Raw genomic sequence first — 23,846 nt, 5'->3', positions numbered from 1 at the left:
CAACTCAGAAGTCTGATATCCAATCCCATCTGTTTCAATTTATTTAAGAGCTTATCGTGTGGCAGTCTATCAAAAGCCTTTGCAAAATCTAAGTACACCACTGTATATTCATTTCCCTTGTCCAAGGTATTTTGTCACCCTGTTATAGTACATAAGTTAGTGAAACATGATCTCCCCTTAACAAACTCATACTGATAACCACAGAGAATACTGCTGTTATCAATAGTAATACCATACTGAAATGGAAGTTTGACAATATGTTAACAATTTGTCAAACAGATAAGTCTGCAAAATGGTACCCTATCGCAATGCCAATTTCAAACTCCACCAGTTCCCTTCTTGCAGCCATTTCACACAGACACAGTTGAATTGACTTGGGAGCATCATATTCCCACAGTTTATACTGGCTACAAACAGTCACTCGGTGCATTGCGTGATGCAGCTTGTCCATAGGGGAGGGGGGGGAGGGTCTATTGACTTCTTTCCAGGTAGTGTGTATGTGTGTGTGTGGAAAAGTAACCTGTAGGAAATTGAGATTTGGCTCCCTCTGACTTCTATCCCTTCCCAAAACTAAAAATCTTCCTTGCTGGTCAGAGTTTTTATTCGAATCAACAAGCGATTGCAGCTGCAGAGGGGTATTTTGCAGGTCTTACTAGCGATGAGAATGGCGCAGGAATAAATGTATTAGTCTAGTCTTAAGGGAGATTATGTTGAAAAATAAAAATAAATTTGAAATTATAAATTCGTTTTGTCATTGTTAAGCTGAGAACTTTTCACACCACCCACATACTTGATTTTATACTAAATCATTCTTTATGTACGTTCTTTAATTTTCACAGCTGATTTACCAATTTAAGAATAGGCTGCTGAGGTAGTGATTTATGCTCCCTCCTGATTACTTTCTATGTTGTTCTGTCATTGTTTATGTAATATTTCTATGTAATTACTCTAGATATCCAGAATACATCTATCTTCAGTTTTTATGTTGCCTTTATCAAATCTTGATTCCTTTTTATAGTACTTTTTTCTCTATTTTTAAGCTTTCATGATATTTAACTCGCATCTCTTTACCAAAATCTTCCCACTTTTACACGTAGCTGAGCTTTATCACATTTTACTGTGTATTCTCTCAGGGTATCTGCTGACTTATTTGCCAGGTACTTTCATAGTATGATTCCTCTTTTTCTGGACTGCCTCTAACTTCTGGAATCCACTGTAAAGTTCTGGATTTTTCTATTATTGAAAACTACCTCACCTCACCCAGGTTTGATTCTCATTTCAGACTCTCATATTTTCTTGAATAACGTGTATGTCTACAGTTCACTTCTAAAAGCTGCTTGACTAATTCCTTTTAATACTTTCATACATATTTTTTTGTCAATGCGATATTTATTTCTATCCTGGTCAAAACTAGATAGCAATCACTGCCTACTTCAAATCCTATGTATCCTCTCATGTCGTGAAAATGCATGAAGATGTTCACTATCAGCAATAATATTAGAAGACCCTTTTTTTTTTTCCTTTCTTGTATGTTCCTTCATATGAATTTATGCACACATATCTATGCTGGAACATGGTGTTTGTATGACTAATCCATGCCCTGAACAGAAATACAACATGACTTATTAACTTTTCTCCAGATTTTCTCAAAGCATTTCTATACATTTAGTATATGTCCTACTCTGTTGTTTAGATAAATTAAAGATACCAAGAAATTGTATACTTGGTTTAATCCTTTATCCAAGTGTAAGCAAACAAGTTTGGGCCTGAACTATTTTCAGGACTCGAAACCAGTCTGGGTAGTGACCATTCCCTTAATGCATAGCATTATACATGTCTGCAAGAAGATGTGCTTTGCATTATGGGCTACTAAGGCAAGTGTATAAACTTGTTGGCTTACACTTGGATAAAGGATTAAACCAAGTATATAATTTCTTGGTATCTTTAATTTATAGTATAATCAAGTGGAAAAATTTCCAACAGCTTTGTCTGTAGTTTAGATATTTATCAAGAACCAGATTTTCCATTTTATTGTCCTCCTCAATGACTCAAAAAAATACCCTCTATTTCATCTTTTATAGAAAAATCCTTATGTGGGACAATAGACACAAGTAATTTTCATCTTCCAGTTTCATTTCAGAAATGTGTTCACATCACTGTACCTGAAATTCACTATATTCAAGAAGTATATCTTCATGTTTGATGTTTGCTACTATGGCTATTCATTCCTTTCATTGATCGTTAATACTGGAACATAACTTATAAGCGTTATTTACCAGCATTGCACATGTTTTAAGTCTTTTTAGTTTCTGTAACACCAATTATGCTAACATCATAATTCTTGTCTGAGTTCTACTTTGGCAGTGATGCCACACTGATGTTATCAATGCTTGGTTCTGCTGATGAATTTGTTCTGGAAGGTGTCTTTTCACTGTCTGCCCTGGTTTTCCTAATGAAAAAAGTACGCGTCTTGTTTAACTGGGCAATACCCAGGCAAAATATTGGACCATCATTTTAGTTAACAAGGCATCTTCATGGGCAAAAATAAATCGACTAAACACATCAATAGGAAATAAACCATACTGAGTGCAAAAAGGAAGGATCCTTAAGTCTTAACTGATACTTTCTATGAGAATGGCGAGGCATCCTGCTCATTCAGCTACGCCACAGATGAATTTACAGATTACCAAAAATACACAAACACAATCATTTATACACCCTCAAGAACCATAGTTGATAGTACTGGATTCTCTATTCAAAGTAGCCAAGCACTTAGTCCAAGTCTCTCTCACATTACTGAACACCCACCACCAAGGTTAAAAATTCTGTACCTTCAAATCATGCTTATGAGACAATCCTCAAAGATATTGACATTATGGTCAATTTTGGTATAGCCTCTCAATTCAATAATATTCAGATTCTCAGTGGATCCAATGGGGGGGGGGGGCAGGATCTCCCCTATTATACTAAAGTAGAGACAATGTGAAAAAATCTGCCACATACAGTACAGTATGCTCCCTAACAGATAATGGTCTTCCAAAGATGTGGAAGACCATTATCTTGAAATTTTCAGCTGAATGAGCAAGATCCCATGAACTATTACAGAATGCTAGTTAAGACACTGGGATACTGCATTTTCTCTCCCACTAAGTGTGTGTTTGCCTTCCTAAGGGTGTGCATTTGTACAGATACATAGTTTATATCTTTGTACCCGAAGATACTTTGGTGATTGAGGCAAAATATTGGTCAAATAATTTAACTAAATAAAGTTAGTTAATTAATTCATTATTATCACTATATGTGTGTTTCCTTCTCTTAAACAACATGAGTACTATCATGTTTATTTTGGAAAATTAAAACAATACAGATTACAGTTTAGTTGGCTAAGTCCCAAATTGCCAGCCGAACCTCATTCATTTATTATCCAAGCAGATACCTAATAAGGGGGGGCACAACATGAGAAGGTCAAGTAGTTGGCTATACATACAGAGGTCTTCTCTCCCATTACCTAGGTTTTACTCTTAAGTGGCCTGTGAAATATTTATTATTACTGCTATTAATCAGTAAATAACCAGCATTCCACCCACGGTATTAGTAGTACTAGAGGTTCAGAAACCTTAAGTTGGTGGGATTACTAAAAAAAAATGCAACTACATCCACAACAATTATTCTGATAAGTTAAACAGTAGAGGCATTAAGGCACAATCCACTCTGCATCCATCAGAGAATTCATACATGCAATTATATCAACATATTAAAACCCTCCTTTTTTCCCACCACAAGCTTACATTAGACATGTGAGATCACTTCAAATTGATCTCATAGGTCTGGTATATTAAAACAGCTCCAAAGTGAAACTACTCAAATATCCACACTATCTTCAAATCACACATCAACTTTACATCTGCTTTTCTTCCTTAATGAGCACACTCAGATGTATATAAGTTACCATGTACTTGTAGATTAGTCTATTTTGGCCGAACTAACAAGGTAACTATAAATATCTATAAGAATAAGAAATATATTCCTTACTATTATAGTAAGTCTGGTCAGCCAGACCAGACTTACTATAATAAGTCTGGTCTGGCTGACCATGCTCAAGTCATAACACACAGAATGAGATAGAATGAACCATCTATGCAGAAAAGAGCTATAATGACACCTTATATCACAATTTCATGACGGGACAGATGGTGGAACTAAGTGCTGTAACTTCTACTACCATTACCTGGATATGTTTACAATTTTCACTAGGACGAATATTAAACTGATCTCACAGGTCTGGTAAAAAAAACCAAGTAAATAAAAATCAGCACATAAATTAAATATGGCATATTTAAAGAATGTTATTTACTAAACACTATTGTGATAAAGAACAGCAACAAAATTTTGTATTTTAAACATCCCTAATTTACCTACTTTTTGCATTTTAAAACAAATATCATCAATGTTCCTCCAATAAGTGCAGATCCAACAACAATTATTATTACTACTGGAATCCACGATTCTTCAAGTCTGCCTATAACCAATATAAATATGCAGAGAGATTAGCAATCCTGCATAATTAATAAAACTGATTAACTTATTACTTTTTAATGTCTATATTCTTTTCAAGATTATGCTGATGTTAAAACACCACTGAAATTTTTAATTGAATTATTCACATTTAAGTGGAATGGGTATATTAGACGTTAACACTGATTAAAGAAAGTATCTACGACACTTATGGAGAACAGTGAAACAAATATGTTAAATTTAAACTGGATAGCAGCACAAGCATTTAAACCAACTTTTCAGCCATGGTTGCATGAGCAGGAATTGCCACTATTAGAGCCTACGACCCCCTCTTATCAGGAATGAGATCTTCAGCATTGAAGATTCAAAAAACTCTGGATATAGCTACCTGGTGAGAATTTCTATGACACTTCATCATATGGAATGACCATATGCCAGATGATGAAAATTATGGATAAAGAACCCTTATGTAACAGTAACTATTAATCCTTGCTTTATATGAGGATTAAAATTTTATGTAATTTTCATCCATGAAAAGGAAGAAACTTATAGCAGATTAGTATTATAGGTGGACAAAAGTTTGGATAATTTGGAAACTCTAGTCAAGAGCACAAACATGAAACTTTTTCAAAAGCATTTCAGGCTTCATTAAGTAGGATGGTGGTCTTACACTGCCAATCAAAATCACATACCACTTAAAGACTTTCATGAACATCCATTCAATAGATTGAAATTCACACCCATTCACAGCTGGAGAATGAGGATGCTATCACCTCATAAATTCATTGAAGTAACTTAGAGACTGGTACACAATCACTAAAGTTGAAATTGGGTTGGTAGAAAAAAGGTTTCACATTTCCATAAAGGGATTATTTTATCTGAAATTACTTGTGTAATATTATTTGGTTTTACTGAACTCTGCATCTAATGGAAATGATGTAACTTGTAATATGCATGACTTGTCCAACTAGAGAAATCTGATGTAATCTTTATATTCATCAATTCTCATTTCTGTTTTATGTGGCTCCTACCCACGAAAGGTTTTTGTAAATCTATAGTACATTCATACCGTGAGTGGACAAAAGATTTTTTTAAAGAAAATTCTTTTTAACTTTTTAAGCCACTTCAGGCTTCCAATAAACATTTTAACGGTCTGTCTGCAAATAAGAGAGCAAGGGATTAAATAAAAACTAGAATAAACATGACAGCAGTGGCTACTTGTCCTTAACTCAAGTTGGATTTTTACAAAAGTTTTTAATATAGTGTACAGATCAAACTCCTGAACTTCAGTTATACATTCATTATTAATCACTACCATTCTCCCCAGCAAGTGTGGGATGACAGTAATTAATAATGTACTAAATACTGTGAGTTAAAACCACTGTTTATCATGAAAGTATATTATTGTTATGTGAAACCTATGGTAGGAAGGCAAATCACTCCATCTCACCATCTTGCCTACTTGATCCTCCAACTACAACAACAACAATACTACTATTATCAGATCTGAGCATAGTTGTGTACAAAGGTTTGTCATAAAAAATTACATAATCTTTTTTATCATTATCATTATTATTCCTTAATGTGGCATCCATCCACAAAGGTTTATTTGTAAACCTACAGTACATTTGTTGTAATTGGGCTAATGATTTTTGGTTTTTATTGATTTTATACATTTTTGTATTTTTTTTTTTTTTACTTATTTCAATTTATTAAATTATTTATTTTAATTGCTGCATTATCTCTTACCAAGGTGTACTTGATGCCATTTATGGCCTCTCTAAAATGTCTAAGAAACTCAGATTAAACTGTTTATTACACTTATTTTTTCACTTTGTTTACGTGTATTAATTTAATGAAAGTTATTATTATTGCTTTACAAAAGCTTGTGGTAAGCCAGCAGTTATAAACACTACACACGCATTTTAATCATTTTATTACTTAATTTAATAGTCAACCATTTTGAGAATAAAAACTGAAATAACTGAAAAGATATATTTTTACTGCTTAATAAATCAAAGTCAATAAATCAAAAATAAACATATAAATAAAAAATAAAATAATAAAATAAAAAAGTGTCAAAGACTGACAATGAAGAAGATTCTCAGTTGGGTAAAATTTCCAAATAGAAATAAAAGAAGAAATGTGAGTCTATGCATAAACAATTTCAGTCCAAAAAAATTTATTCAAATAAGTCCTAAACACTTAGGCATTAAGCATTGGATGCTTAATTTTAGATTATGTCAAAAAACAACTAAACTATAAAGCAAGTGTATTAAATATATTCTCTGCAAGCTTCTTGTTATATAGAATGAAAAATCCGAGTCCTCTCATCATATGACAAGAATCATATGAGGATGGTCTGAAAAGTTCTCAGCCTAACAATGAAAAAACGAATTTATAATTTCAAAATTATTTATATTTTTCAACATAATCTTCCTTAAAACTAATACATTTATTCCAGCAATGCTAAAACAGCATTATACCGTCCCTGTAGTGGTTCTCAGTAATATCTGCAAAATACCCCTCTTCAGCTGCAATCACCTCTTGATTCGAAGAAAAATGCTGACCAGTGAGGAAGAGTTTTAGTTTTGGGAAGAGATAGAAGTCAGAGGGAGCCAAATCTGGGTAATAGGGTAGATGTTCCAACAATTCATAGTGCAGATCCCTAAATTTCCCCATTGCCAAAACACCTCTGTGGATAGGTGCATTGTCCTGATGAAAGAAGATTTTTTTTTTCCTGCAAACCAGGTCTTTTCTCATGAATTTTTTCCTCCAGTCTGGTTAAAAGATCGGAATAATATTCCCCAGTTATTGTTTTACCCCTTTCAAGATAATTAATAAACAAAATGCCTTTAGCATCCCAAAACACCGATGTCATGACTTTTCCTGCTGATAGAACTGACTTTGTCTTCTTTGGAACTGAACAACTGGCTTCTGTCTACTGTTTTGACTGCTGTTTGGATTCTGGTATGTAATGGTGAATTCAAGTCTCATCCATACTAATAAATCGACACACAAAATCAGTTTTATTCTTGTTGAAATGCTCCAAGCACTGTTCAGAGATTTTCATGCAAGTGTGTTTTTGATCTGCTGTGAGCAAGCGTGGCACCCATCTTGTGCAAAGCTTTCTCATATGCAATTCTTCATGCAAAATATATCCTACACGTTCTTTTGAAATGCCTATAGTCTCAGCAATTTCATGCACTTTGACTTGCCGGTCATCCAATACCATATCATGCACTCGATCAATGATTTCTGGTGTTGTTACACTTTTTGGACCTTGTTCACGTGGATCATCTTCAAGGCTGGTACAGCCACATTTAAACTTGGCATTTCTTAATTGTTGAAAACGAAGGAGAAGAGTGCCCATAAACTTTTATGAACTTCAAATGAATTTCTTTTAGTATTAAACCTATTACAATGAAAACCACACTATACTCAATTTTATCCATTTCAAGGGATATAGACAACCCTTTTGCTCCAGACGCTGTATAAAACAAACTACTTGATAGAATGACTCGCAATTTCACATGGATGCTTATGACAGATGTATCAACTTAGAAAAAAAAAATCTTGCGATAGTGTTGTCATCTATGGTCAAGGCCAAGAACCTTTCAGACCACCCTCGTACGTTAGTAGAATCCATGCCTAAGCAAATTAATGAACATATTAGGAACAGAGGACCACATATAATTTATTACGTAAAGTCAGTTAATTTATGTACTTATTTTATTGTGAAATTAAAATTTTTGCCACTAGATTAAGTTATCCTTTCTATCACAATTTAATTTTTCAAGCCTCTTTTTCACTATGGCCCACAAATTTTCTATTGTGTTAATGTCAGGAGAGTTACCTGGCACTGAAGGAATTGAATGTTATGATTTTTGAGGAACTCTTTAACTTTTTTGAAGTATGGCATGGAGCTGAGATCCTGTGTTGGAAGATTAGTTCTGTCTTTCTGGATCTGTTGGGATCACTTTTTTTTTTAATTTTTATGTTTCACTTTTCATTATACCGTCAACAGGCACAAGTGATCCTGGATCATCATGTATAAAACAACCCCAAGAACATCTTTTTAAGCTGGGTGTTTACAAGTTGTAGAAGGTGGGTGGGAGAAGTCTTCTCAGCCACTGATTTGAGAACATAGGGTATTCGCTCTTTTCTGAGACGAAATAGCTCTCGTCTGAGAATATGACTTCCTTCCACTTCTCAACAGTTCACTTTTGCCCACCAGAGCTTCTTTTTCTGCATAGCCTTCAACAACAGTTGTTTCTTTTTTGTTCTGTGGGCAGTCCTCCTTGCTTCCAACTATCACTGATGGATTGTCATGTCAGAAACATTAATCCCACTGGCTGCCAAGTCTATATTTAAGTCTACAGCAGAAAATCTTGGATTCATTTTTTTTACCTAACTAGTAAATTACCTATACAATTACAATTACCTATTACAATTACCTATACTCCTCCCTCTATTCAGAAAAGTCTTAGTTCAGTGATGGCCCAAGCTCAATATCAATAATGCTTGAAGGACAGAGACTCACTTCTGACCCGTCTTCTGAAAATTAGGGCTAAAGGAGCTCTTTCTAATCCATTTAGGAAATAAAAAGCAATACAGGATTTAATTATTATTATTTTTATTTACTTTCAGAAACTGTTCAAATGTTCAGTTAAAAAAAAAAAAGAGTACGTATGCATGTCTATATGCATTATATGAATGCAATCTCCTGACTGAGAAAGTTTTAAACTCATAAATTTGGAATATATAGGTTGCTAATAGGTATTTCAACAATTTTCCAAGGTATGCATGTTTTTCCCCTCATTTCCACTGGGGAAAAACATGCATACCTTGGAAAACCATGGTTAAATTGATTTGACCATGATTTTTTAAAATGCATAAAATAAAGCATGGTGATGCAGAATCAGAAGTAGATGGACAAACCCATTGTACTTCTTATCACTATAACAATGCTTCTAAATCAAAATGAATCACATATAGCACTTCTTGTGATCAAAACTAAGGTTTTCATCTTGAAAAAACTGAAATATTTACAAATGTATCAACTCCCTTATAGAATCATTAGAAGAAAGATTTTCAAAATAATCTTCTCTTAAATTTCATAGATTTCTCTAGTGCTTTTAATTCAGTTAACAGATAAAGAATATTCAAAATCGTTAGCTATTATGGTATCTTCTTCCAAATAATTAAAGCAGTAGTAAAACCATACAAAAAAGGAGTAATGATTAGTGGAAAACCTGTTTGTGCTAAAGTCCAGGGAAAGAATACTTTTGTTTCAGACTCATAGAAAACCGAAATAGAGTAACTCTCAAATGTTGGATAAATCATATCTATATGAAGCCTATTTTGTTTGTGTTATAAATGACTGACTTCACCAGAAACTATAAATGGCTTCCAAACATAAGCTCCAATGCTTACTGTGCAACCAATATCTAGATATACTTCCAATACTGTCATTTTCTTAATAAAAAACCAGCAAAGAATGCCCCCCCCCCCCCAATGAGAAACAATTCACAAAAGTCAAATGAGGTGGGTGGGCAGGACAAATTAGCCATCCACTAATGCTTGGTATTTTGCTCTGTACAGACCAAAAATGAAAACAGCAGAAAATTTCTCGTAAAAGCAGTTTTGGCAATGTATATACAAAAGTTCTTTTTGGAGATGATACTCACATCATCACAGAAATTCACATGGAACACTATAGTGTGATCTGATTCACCTTCATTTATCAATTTTTTCCACACTAGTTTTAATCATCCAATATGCCAGGTCATTTTTTTTTTTTTTTTAATAGCGGTGATCCTTTTAACTTAGCTTTAAAAGACAAACTACTGTCACTGCACTTGTAATAGTTAAATTTGGAATTTATGAGCATGGACATCATTTATCAGACAACAAATCTTGGACTTCAGTACAATAAAATGCAGGTAACAAGTGTACAGTCAAAAAACATCAAACAAGTTATTTTCCTTCATTCTATCCATCTCTAATCTCTGAACTGCATTCTTTCCCTATTATCCCAAAGACTGCAAGCCAGTTGAAAACTAAATTTCACCTCTCAACCTTCAGAACACATGTCATGCATGTGCTATAAACTCTGCAGCTTTATGTGTGTAGGACTGATATAAAAAAAGATCAACAATGTGAATTTAAAAAGTTCTATCATAAAAATTAAACAACAGTAACTTTTAATGAAACATTATTGGTTTGTTCAGATAATGCATGAGCAACTAAGGCTAAGTGAGGATATTAATTTTGTTAACTCCATAAGTTCTCCAATGAGTTTCTGAGGCAAAGAAGAAGACAATTTCATATAAGACTAGCTAACTCATCCTCTATTAAGGAGAACTGTTTATGACTGTTCATAGTGAAGAATTTATGTAGATAAAAACACACGTGTTGGAGGAATTATTTATAATTAAGAAAATAACACTCAACATTTCTGTTATTTCTGTCTCCATAATTCTTCACTATGAATGGTGACCACCATGTAAAATTAAAAGAAAAAATTATTTACGACTATGTTCAACAATAATAACAAGATGGAACTCATTTGGAAAAATCTCAATATTTTATTTTTGCCTGTGTATCACAGGCATCTTCAGTGGAGAAATGAAATAGAAATTATACAAGTTACACAGAAAAATTCTAAAAAGCACAACCATGACAACTATAGTAAGTTAACAAAAAGGGTTAACATTTTCCTAATTACATATATAATTAAAAAAAATTAGCAAACTGAAACAGTAGTACTATCTCTCACAATGGCCTACAAAAAATGTAGATCACTGATCAATGTAGATCTATTTAAGTTTGGGAAACGGAGCAAAGGCTACAACTTTTCTTATAAAGATTGTTCTTAAAGATATACGTGTCATGAGAGGTTGATTTAATTCACAGAAAAAACACAAGGAAATAAATAATAATATTTAGGAGAGAACAATTTTGAAGTTGTATTTGTCTGGTTTGGACAAATCAAACATGTACAATGATGTCTACATATATAAAGCACTAGAGAGGAACAGAGATCTGCAAGTTGTCCAACTGCATCATGCAGACAAGAGTATACAAAAGAACATGCAGGTATACTATTATGTCTATACACGAATGAAAGTCGTAGAGTTTATTGCCTTGGTCAATATATTGAGACCTCAGATTAAAGGCATTAGTGAGACCTGGCTATCAGAATCATACTAACTGGTAGTGAGTTTAAAGTGTACAGTATTTTTAGGAAGGATAGACAGGATAAGAGAAGGGGGGGGGGAGTATGATGCTAATGATATCAGATGACTTGAATCCAGTAAGGGATGAGACCGATGACTGCAATACTAGTAACAGTTTTTAATGTGGCAGTGAGTTTGAAACCATCTGGTGTGAGGTGAAATCTAACAAGATCAATTGCATACTGGGGTGTTGTTACAGACTGGTGGATCGGATGCAAGTGATGAACAAATGCATCACCAAATAGAGATGATGGGCAGAAAAAGAGTAATCATAATGGGAGACTTTAATTATCCAAATATTGATTGGGGTAGCACTAAATTCTCATGAGAAGAAAAACTGAATTTATCGAGCTGTTGTGAGACAACTTCCTGAAGCAGCATTTGACAGAAGGACCTCGAAGTCAAAGAGTGTTCGATTTGATTATAGTGTCAGAGGCTGTTTCAATTAAACATGTAACTATTCCACCTCCAGTTGGTGACAGTGTTCAAGGGTACTCACTTGGGAAGTGACTAAGTTTATGAATGTTCCATTCAAAGAAGGTTTCATGCTGAACTACCCAAATATTGATTGGGGTAGCACTAAATTCTCATGAGAAGAAAAACTGAATTTATTGAGCTGTTGTGAGACAACTTCCTGAAGCAGCATTTGACAGAAGGACCTCGAAGTCGAAGAGTGTTCGATTTGATTATAGTGTCAGAGGCTGTTTCAATTAAACATGTAACTATTCCACCTCCAGTTGGTGACAGTGTTCAAGGGAAGTGACTAAGTTTATGAATGTTCCATTCAAAGAAGGTTTCATGCTGAACTACAAAGCAGGAAATTATGACAAACTAAGGAGTATACTGAGTTCCACGGAATTATTATTATTATTATTTGACACCTCCAGGGAGTCCTAAGACTCATCGAGGGAGGGCACCTACTTTACAACTCTCCATCTCCACCACTCAACCTCATCCACAAACCGCCTCATCTACACCAATGCCATCTACTGTCCACCATCACCACTATTATTTTCACAGACAATCGTAAACATCCATGCCCACGGCAGGATTCAAACCCGCAGCCTTTTGGCTGGAGAGCGGATATGCTAACCACTCGGCCAACCAGGCCAGCTATAGCGCGAAAAATTCCACACTCCTTGTTGGTTGACTTCTGCTACTTTCCCAGTTTGGGAAAGTGGCAGAACTCAACCAACACATGTGTGCAATGGGTCAGTTAACTGGGCAAACTTCCTTGAAGATCAAAGTTTTGCCAGCGCCAGGTAAGTAAGAATGGTATCAGTTGCTGGGAAGAATATTGACAGTGCATTGGAATAATTTAAAAAAATACTTAAATGATGCAATATCAGAACATGTCCTGAAAGTTCAAAGAATAAACAGGATAGGTGTCAAATAGATGTGTAATCTTATTAAGCCAGAGATTCATAAGAAATGGATGATGTGGAAGGAATACCGTGTGCATAGGGATGATGTCCATTATGAAAATTATAATCAGCAGGCTAGAATAGTTACAACTGTTGTACAGAAAGCTAAGTCTGAGTATGAAAAGAAACTGGATCTGCAAGCTAAAGACAACCCACAAGAATTTTATTGATATGCTGCAAATAAAGAAAGAATACCTCTTCTGAATGCAGATGGTGTGAGAGTGACAGATGCAAAAGAGGTTGTTCAACTTATGAGTGCTCATTTTGGTAAAATCTATCAACCTAAGCGACACTGAGTTCACTGCTATCTCTTCAATTAATGAAGAAACAGTGGTGTATGAAGAGGAGATATCAGAGCTGTAGCACAAACTGAATAAGAATTCAGCAATAGGAACAGATGGGATGTCAGCATGGGTGCTAAAAGAGTGTCCAGATGAACTGGCTATTCCTTTGGCCAGGCTATATAATTTGAGTCTCAGAACAGGGAAGATACTGCAGGAATGGAAACAATGTACAGTATGGTAATCCCATTGCATGGGTGGAGCAAAGGCCGTATCCAACTACTGACCAATCAGTATCTCAGAGGTGGTGGTGAAGATTTTGGAAAAATAAGTTAGGCCTCATATTCAGAAATAAGTTCATAATGAATAATCTACTTTGCAATGAAGCATGGGTTTACTAAGGGAAGGTCATGTTTTAGCAACTTGTTCACATTCTATAATAACATTACCACTGGACTAAACAAGGGGAATGGATACACCATGATACTTTTGGATTTTGCTAAGACTTTTGACAGAATATACAACATGGAAACTGTTGCATATATTAAAGAATATGGGTTTGGATTATAAAATATTAGCATGACTAAGAGGATGGTCGACCGACAGATATCAAAAAGTAGTATATGGTATACGGGCAAAGTGAGTCTGCAAGATTTAAGGTAACTAGTGGTGTACCACAAAGAAAAGTCCTTGGTCCACTGTTATTCAATTCATACGTTAATGATATTTGGAAGAATCTGACAGGCAACAGACAACTATTTCCTGATGATGAAAAATAGGTAGGGTAATCAGGAATGCAGCTGATATGAAGTACTTGCAGAATGATTTAAATAGACTGGAATTGTGGGCATGGAAAAATGGATGTCAGTTCAAAGTCGCACTTTGGTGTGAATAAATATGTAATATCGTATTATACTGGTGGGATTATGCTAGAAGAAACTGATCAGGCTAGGGATCTTGGAGTGTTAGTAGATAGGAAGTTGAAGTTCAGAGGGCATGTAGCAAAGATTGCAAATACAACTCAAAAGATAATTGCAATGCTGAAAGAAACTTTCACATGCAAAGACAAGGATATCATTTTGCCTCTTTACAAGACCTTGATAAGACCTCACCTGGATTATTGTGAACAGGTCTGGTCTTCTGGTTTCCATTGTGATTCTGATACAGTAGAGAGAGAGAGAGAGCAAAGGAGAGTGTTAAAAATGATATCAGGATTGTGGAATATTGATTATGAAGACAGACTGAGAATTTGTAGACTGCAGATGGAGAAAGGAGAAGAGAAAGCATCCTTGGAAGCTGAGAATAAATGCCACAAAGAAGGGGGTGAGGGCTAGATTTTTCTCTCATAGGGTGGTGTGTGATTGGAATGGACTGCCATTTGTTTGTGTGTGCACAAGCAGAGTGAATGAATTCAATAATAAGTATGATAGCTGGTGCATGTAGTATGCGGCCTCCCTCGATGAGTGCCTAATTCCCTGGAGGTCTCTCTTAATAATAATAATATATTTCAGCCTGAATATTACAGACCATCATCAGTGCACGCTAGTTAATTACAAGGTAGAATGCAGGCAATTGTTTGATTTGTAACACTAAGAGCCACGTGATACGATACATAAAACAACACAAATGTTAAAACTGATCAATCAATTAACGTTACTGACTAGATGGGTGAAGCAAGCATGCTTTTCATATTCCCATTTGTCTGAGTAAGGAAATTGTGTGTGGGATGGTTTTGAGCTTTACTCTCGCCCCTTGTGGCATTATGGTTAGCTGCATTCAGCTGGAAGTAGAATTGATTTGGGTCTTTTGTTTGCAGTAGACTGCTTCGTCATAATTGGAAGCTTGTTTGATTAGTGGGTTTGGGGAGTGCATGCTTGTCATGGCAAAGTAATTTTCAATTGAATCGCGAGGAAGGGAGAAGACAAATGGAATTTTGGTCTCTCGATGGATCTGGATGTTTCTAATAAACCATGGAGCATCTAGAATCATCTGCAGATACTTGTTTTGAATCCCTTGTATTTTCTGGATATTTGATTTAGAGGTATGGCTCTATGCTGGAGAGGCATAAGTAATTACAGGACATATCACTATCAGATATATTAACAGTTTGTTTGGTATGTGTAGTTTACTTCTTTGGTTGATCAAGGGTTAAAGCTGAGCTATGGCTCTGGATACCTTACAGCCAATGAGTTTGATATGTGGCTCTTAAACTGAAGTTTTTTGTCAAGTTGTACTCCCAGGTATTTGTTTCTGTCTGCCATGGAATCATTTTTCCAAAGAGTTGGATGTAGTCATTGATGGGGATCTTCCTTCTAGAGAAAAGTATGGCTGAGCTTTTGTGGGGGTTGACCTGGATCCTCCAATCCAAAAACCATTTCGCCAGGGAAGAGATGCTATCCTGGAGGCACTGGATTGCCAGCTTGGGACTGAGAGATCTGGCCAATATTGCTGTATCATCTGCATATAGGGCTCTGATGCTCGACTTCAGGTTTTGCAGGATATCTGCCACATATGTAAAACTGAGGAAACGTATTATTAATTATTCATTAACTGTACTAAAAAACTTTAGTGGTGTGTAATTAGAATGAGATTTTCCCATATCTTAGATAGCAAGAGACAGCCATTCCAATTTAAGTTCAAATGGAAATAAGGCCTCAGAGCTTTCTTTAAACAGGCATTCAAATTTATACCAGTATAGATAAAGTAAGCGTGTTTCAGACCATAGGATATGGTGGTCTGTATCTATTCAGTGCTGTGCCAAGCCAGATTTCTCAGATTTCCTATTGTTAATGTAAGATTGGTATTCTTGTATTCTGTTCTCTACTGAGTGTGCATTTGTCCAAAATAAGAAAGATGAGAGTTACAAGGAACCTAGTAGACACGAGGGGAGAGCTAGAGGAGAATGTTTATCTTTGGAAAATGGAAACCATGACAATAATTCATTGACAGGAAAAAAAGTAGCCACTAAACTGCATAAGGATTCTGAAAATAGGTTCTGAGATGCCAGAAATGTAAGGGATTGGGACTTAGCACACCGTTTCCTTGTTATCTGAGGGAATATAGGAATTAAAAACACTGTTGCATGGCTTTTTCTGAGAAACCAGTGAGTTTCATATATTGTTTGATGTTTGAGTTCTTGCTATAACTGGTGATGCATAGAGCATACAGTGTGAACATGTTAGTTATTTTTGATTTATATGACGTAAGACATCCAAGGTCATACTCTGCCAGGACACAGGTTACAGCACTACATATGGTAAATGGTTAGTAGAACAATCACAAACAGCCATCCCTGGCAGGATTCAAACCCACAGCCTCTCAGCTGGAAAGAAAATAAGCTAACCACTTGGCCAACCAGACCAGCCATGAGCATGTCGTACTAAAGTTTTTATAATTCCAGTCTTTTGTGAGGAATAGTGAGCAGATTGCTGTTGAATGTAGCATCCACTGAAAGTAGGCTTTCGATAAATGAAAGTAATTAATCACATGATGGTGAACGGAGGAGTAGAATATCTAAACAGGATAATTTGACTTTTTCTATTTCCACAGTAAATTTAATTCGTGGATGTAGATTGTTTATATCAGATAAAAAGTAGGTAATTTTTCTTCATTATGGGACCAGATCACAAAAATGTCATCTATATAATGAACTCAAAATGAAGGCTGAAGGTGTATGGATGAGAACACGGTGACTTCTAAATGTCCAAAATAAAAGTTTTTGAGAGTGGACTTCCCATGGAAATTTCTTCAACTTGATTGTAAAACTTATTTTGACAAAATATCCAGACTGAATGACAAAGTCAAATAATTTCACTATATCCTGTGGAAATGCTTCAAAAAGTAGATATAGTGTATCCTCAAAAGGTACATTAGTGAAGAGAGATTCTATATCAAAGATAACAATTAGATCAGTTGGTCGTAGGGAAAACAATTTTTACTTTATCTACAAAATTGGATAAATTTTTGTGAATGAGAGGGAATTACCAATCCCATACATTTCTGGCATCTCAGAACTCATTTCCAGAATTCTTAAGAAATACAATTTAGTGGCTACTTTTCTTCCTGTCAACAAATTATCATCATAGTTTCCATCTTCCAAATATAAACATTCTCCTCTGGCTCTTTCTTGTGTCTACCAAGTTTCGTGTGACTGTCATTGTTCTTACTTCAGACAAATTGAAAGTTCTGTAGAAAAGAGAATACAGGAACAATCTTATATTGGCAACAGTAAATCTCAAAAATCTGGCTTGGCATATCATGGAATAGATACTACAATATCCTATGGTCTGAAACACGTTAACTTCATCAATGCCGATATAAATTTGAACACTTGTTTATAGAAAGTGCTAAAGCCTTACTTCACCATCTGAACTTAAATTGGAATGACTGCTCTCTCTCTCTCTAAAATATGGTAAAGTTTTTTTTAATCACACATCAATTTTTTTTTTTTCAATAGCTAATGAATTGTCAATATTTCCTCAGTTAAACCATTGCTTTGTTTGAGTAAGAGCTGTAACAGTAATTGATTTGAAATTGATTTGAAACAGTAAGAGCTGCATGATGTATAACATCATGCAGCTCTTACTGTTTCAAATCAATCCATTGTTTGCCATCAACTTTGTAATTAACTATTGTTGCCACTGATTATGGCCAGTAATATTTAGGCTGAAATATGTGGTGTTAAATATATACAATTAGTTATTTACTTGTGTTTTTCATGTGAATTAAAGAAATCCTTATAAAGACATTACATAAAAAACCTGCTCTTATGAAGATTTTTGATTTATTCCAGAGAACACTGTACCTGGTGGAAGATGGTGTGTTCAGCTTAGAATGTCTGACATTTTTGCAGTTTGGAATGGTTCTTCTTTCAAATAGCAATTTCTGTTCAAAATAAATGCAGCTCATATCAGAATTCAGTTCCCATTAGAAAAAGAAACTATCAAATGGCCTTTTTGGATCTGGCAATTCTTCTTCAACCTTTTGGCAGCATACAGTTCAAATATTTTGGAAGAAGAACTCATCCAGGCCATCTCTATCCATGCAGATTAAGACCACTCATTCTAATAAAAAAAACTGGGACTGTCAAGACATCATGCCCTTCTTTATGTTCAGATGAACTTTTTAAGAATTGCAACATAGTAAGTCAGCTTTCTAATCAAACACTTTTAGTGAAGTCTTCATCAATAAAGTATTCATCGGTTATAGAATTCCCACCTTTTCTGCTCAAGAGGACATCATCTGTATTCCACACCCTTATGTGCAAGGAATGTCAGAGCATACTGAGAAAATTTTAAAAACTTCTAAACAGTTCTCATGGCCTTTCATCCTATCAGTAAAATCTCCACCTTTCTCTCATTGCTTAAGGACAAGCTTTCTTCACTTGATTTTCCTGGTGTTTACCAGGTTCCTTGCTCCTTTGGCTTATCTTATTATAAACAATTTTGTAAAATCTGCTTTTCACAAAGAACATAAATTTTATATCAATTACCATGAACCTGAACAGTTAGGGTTTACTGAACCTGCCATTTCCACTCTGCACAGAGTTACTCCATTTCCAAACTTAAACAGATCCAATGGTCTATGTTTATCTCCTTTATGGGAGATAGTACTTTTTTTTTCAATCTGCTAATCTTCCCTAATTTATTTAATTATATATCATTATCAGCCATTGTCGATCCACTGCTGGATGAAGGCCTTTCCAAGATTACTCCAAAACTGTCTGTCCATGGCTCTCCTTTCCCACATCCCTCCTGCAAATATGACGATATCATCAATCCACTGTGATTTAGGTCGGCATCGTGGTCGTTTTTCCTCTCATGGAATCCAATCCAGTACCTTTGTCCATCGTTGATCTTGTTTTTGAGCAATATACCCAGCCCATTGCCACTTCAGATGTTTCACTCTTCCAATGATGTCAGAGACTTTGGTTTGATTTCTTGTCCATGTATTCCTTTTGTGATCCAATCTTGTGATACCAAGCATACTTCTTTCCATACTAAATTATGTTCTTCTTAATTTTTGAATTTCCTTTGCATTCAGTGTCCATGTTTCACAGCCATATATCAGTATAGAAAGAATACATTGGTTAAAAACTTTTCTTTCAGGCATAATGGTAGCTGACTTTTGAATATAATTTTCCAAATGCTTTCCACCCAAGCATCGTGCGCCTTTTAATTTCATTCATGATATTTTGTTTCATTGATATCTGTTGTCCCAAGCATATGTAATGATCTACTTGTTTAATTTCCTCATTATTGATTTTATTATTTCTGATTGAACGTAACTTGGGTCTTCTTTAGGCCAGCTGTTTTGCTAGCAATTTGGAGTTCATGGATATGAGTCTGTAATTCATGCGCAGTTGACGTAAAGATAACTATGTCATCTGCAAAGCACAAATGGCTTAGATATCTTCTATTTATCTTCAGGCCTTTCCCTTCCCAATCAAGAAGTTTGAATATTTCTTCTAGGCATGCTGTGAATAATTTTGGAGATATTGTGTCACCCTGTCTTATACCTCTCTGTATTTCCACAGCAGAGATGTTTCCATTGAAATGAATTGCTGCTGTGGCAATATTCTGGTTTATTATTTCTGCCATGTTCTTCGTACATCATTCAGGCACTTATCATAACAGGCACCAAGAGTTGTATACCTTCATCGTAGAAGGTTGCCGCCTGTGACACAAACCACGTATTGACTGCTTCTTTGACCTCGTCATCGTCTTGATAACACTGGCCACCAAGGAAAGATTTCAGATGTTTGAAAAGATGAAGGTCACTTGGCGTGAGGTCAGGACTATATGGTGTTCCCAGAGGAAGCTAGCGAGAAGTTGTTGTGTTACGCCGGCCGTGTGTGGATGGGCATTATCATGAATCAAAACAACGCCCCTGGTAAGCATGCCATGTCATTTATTCTGGATCGCACGATGCAGTTTCTTAAGGGTTTGGCAGTACATACTCGCATCGATTGTGGAGCCTTGACCCAAGAAGTCAACCAGCAAAATTCCTTGTCTGTCGCAAAACACAGTGCATGTGATTTTCCGAGTGGAAACCATTGTCTTCAATTTCATCTTGACTGGTGATGAGGTATGCCTCCACTCCATGGACTGTTGTTTGGATTCAGGGGTTGTGTGCAACACCCAAGTCTCGTCCCCAGTGACTAGTCTGCTCAGGAAAGCATCGCCATCCTCATGGTAGCATGTCAAGAATTCCAACGCACTGCTCAGCAGATTCATTTTGTGCTGTTCTGTAAGCAACTTCGGCACCCAGCGTGCACACAATTTCCGATAATTCAGTTTCTCTGACACGATTTCATGAAGACATGAACATGAAACTATTAGAAATTGCAGCAAGAGTGATGTCATAGTGAATCCCCTATTATATTGAATCTTCTCTTCAATTGAATACACCAAATGGTCACCTGCTCTATTCATCATTGTGCACACCTGTCCATCAAAAAGTCTTGCTCATCTTCGTACCATTGAATCACTCATTGCGTGTTCTCCATAAACCTCAAAAATTGACGATGAATTTCAGCTGCCTTGCATTCAAGAAACCTAATTTCACATGCAGCAGGCGATTCGATTTTCTTAGACATTATAAACACACACCAAGAAGCATACGCACTGCGAGAATTTCTGAAAATGGCACTGCCTTGCTAAGGAATCAACAAACTCAGCACGCATGTGCACCATTGCGATCGCAGCTGTAGTGAAAATATTTAAAAACAAAACTTACTTTCTGGACGTCCCTCATGTAAAATATAAAAGGAATATTAAATGATAAGAAAAGACTTTACTGACCAAAGATTTACATACTTAAAAAATAACATAAGAAAAATTTTAAATTAAAAAAAGATTCTTTGGAAAAAAAAACATTAGCTCATTTCTATGTCACCGGATGAATAGGCAGCAGTCGAAGTAGTAGGAGATATATTAGAATGCTTCGATGCATCTTTTTTTCAACAAAGGACTCACTCGAGTGTCATCTGCTTCGGTTCATTTAAAAGAGATTGATAGCAAGCAGAAGCATTATTCATTTCGTGGGAAAATTTACTAAATAGTTCAAAGTCTGTATCTTGTGATTCAAAGATTGCTTGAGAAGTTTCATGAAGTTTAAATGCTTCTTCTAGGCCTTTTAAAGTGAAAAACCGATTTTGAGCTTCATATCTGGTATCTTCTTTGTCTTTTTCTTCTTTGTTTCTTTCTTGTAACTCTAATTCACAGAGATGTTTATATGTATATATTGGCCAGTATGTGTTGATTTCCAGTAAACAGTGAAGGAAAGACAGCCAGAAGGAAGACATGTGACAAGTGTATCTAGAAACAGAAGTGTGTTCTGCTTTTCGATTTCAATTGTGAACTGTATGTGTTTGTGTTGTTTGTTTATGTGGCTGAGGAAAGTCTAATGCCTGGCAGTCATGGGGCCAGATAGCGAAAACATCGTCAATGTATCTAAGCCAGACTTTGGGTTTTAAAGGAGAGGAATCTAGTGCACGTTGCTCAAAATATTTAAAAGTTAGCAATAGGGGGAGAATAATGGTGAGCCCATGGCTGTGCCTTCTTTTTGTAGGTAGAAAGCATTTTGCCACACAAAATAACCAGAACGTAATACATCTGCAAAGAGCACCGTGATGTCGGGAGGGAATTTGTCCTGTAAGAGAAGGATTAGGACATTCATGAAGGTTTATTAGTTAGTTTTGACATCTCTGCCCTCTTCACAGAACCAAGGCTCACAACATACGTCTCCATCGCAGGACTGCAATATGCAAGCCCCATATTACCCGAACCAATATGCAGCATCATCTTCAATGGTGCAAAGAGCATGTAGAGTGGGATGCGGAAGCTTGAAAAGCTGTTAAGGAGCAATGAATCATGCTATACTCTCTACCAAGCAGACGGACAAGTGTGGGTATGGCAGATGCTGGGTGAACATCTCTTAACAGAGTGTGTAACCCCCCGCAACTATGAAATTTGGAGGTGGTGTCATGATATGGTCCTGTTTTTACTGGTTTGGCCCTGGACCTCTGTCTATGGTGCTATGAACATTGAACTCTGAGAGGAATCTGAACGATCTGGACAATGCAATGCTTCCTACTTTATAGCATTTCTACAAAAATGACACCATTCTCTCTTCCAGCAAGACAATGCACTGTGTTAAGGCTGCTGCTTTGACTGCATGATTTGTGGACATGAACATTACCACACTTGACTGGCCTCAAGCCTTGATCACAATCTTAGTGAACATCTAACCCACAACAACCAGGGCCTTATTACATGCCTACAGCAATAATGGCCCAAAATTCCCATTCCCATTCCAAAATTCCATTGTAAGCTTGTGAAATGTATGCCTTGTAGGATTGCTGCACTCATTGCAGCAAAAGGAGGACCTGCATCATCTTATTAAGGTGGGTGCCATGGATGTTTGTTCCTCACACTATGGTGTCCATTGAGTTTTTTCCAAGCAGTGTACATGATTATGACAGCTTCAAAGATATGATTGTAACATGAACTGATGTAAAAATCAGCCAACTCTCATATTCATCATTCAGTACTGTAACTTAAAAGGAAAATAGGTATCTTTTGTTCCATGCAAATTTTTGGTAATTTAAACTTTCACGAAATGAAATTTTTTTTTGTAAGTAAACTCTTCAATGTGGGATAAGTTGGCTCATTTGTAGCACAAGCCTTCTTCTTCTTGGCTTCCTATATTAGGCAATTGTTTGCCTGTAACATTTTCAAGGGTTTAAAAAGTCTTCTGCCCATCTCCTCCTGGGTCTTCCTCTTCATTGGTGCCCCTTTGGTTTATAGTTCCAGGCAATATTTTGCCAGCTGTCCTCATTCATTCTTTCTATGTGGTTTTTTCCAGTTCTTTCTATAGTCTGTGATGTAATCTGTTATGTTAATTATGGATAACTGTTTTCTTATTTCTTCATTTCTTATCTTGTCTATTCTTTCATAGTCTGCAAGTGGTCTTAGGAACTTCATTTCTGCGGCTTTAACTTGTCTTTTGTCTCGTTTTCCCCAAGTCCATGTTTCACTGCCATATTTCAGAATTGGTTTGGCTATTATTTTATATAGTTATATTTGAGTTGCTCTAGACATGTTTACTGAAGTGTCTGTTCAAAGTTCCAATGCCAGCTAGAATTTTTGCTTTTTATATGCAATGTCGATTTCTCCATTGTTGCTTATGTAATTTCCTGGATATTTAAATTTGTTCACTTGTTCTATTACTTTGTTGTGGATGACTAGTTTGCATCTTTTAATTTCTTTATCTTGAAATGCTACTGATTTTTTCCATATATATTGAAGATTATCACCAATACTCTTCAATATATATATATGTAATTATATGCTTCAACTCGGTTGTTGTGATACATTTTTAAA

General features: G+C 35.7%; 1 protein-coding gene across 1 annotated transcript in view; it reads right to left on the bottom strand.

Moving 5' to 3' along the window:
* The window catches only part of LOC150102727 (uncharacterized), a 138,422-nt gene that overhangs the window by 78,508 nt on the left and 36,068 nt on the right, over positions 1 to 23,846 (bottom strand). Inside the window, exon 3 of the mRNA XM_090399242.1 lies at positions 4,420 to 4,519. Coding sequence (XP_090255368.1) covers positions 4,420 to 4,519 — 100 coding nt within the window. The remainder of the gene's footprint in view (positions 1 to 4,419; positions 4,520 to 23,846) is intronic.

This window comes from Typopeltis vanoorti, chromosome 10 (genome assembly GCF_054136105.1).
Source record: "Typopeltis vanoorti isolate ZY-2024b chromosome 10, IOZ_Tvanoo_1.0, whole genome shotgun sequence".
Classification (NCBI taxonomy): domain Eukaryota; kingdom Metazoa; phylum Arthropoda; class Arachnida; order Uropygi; family Thelyphonidae; genus Typopeltis; species Typopeltis vanoorti.
The sequence above is the reverse complement of the archived record's forward strand: the minus strand, read 5'-3'. Positions and strand labels throughout refer to the sequence as shown.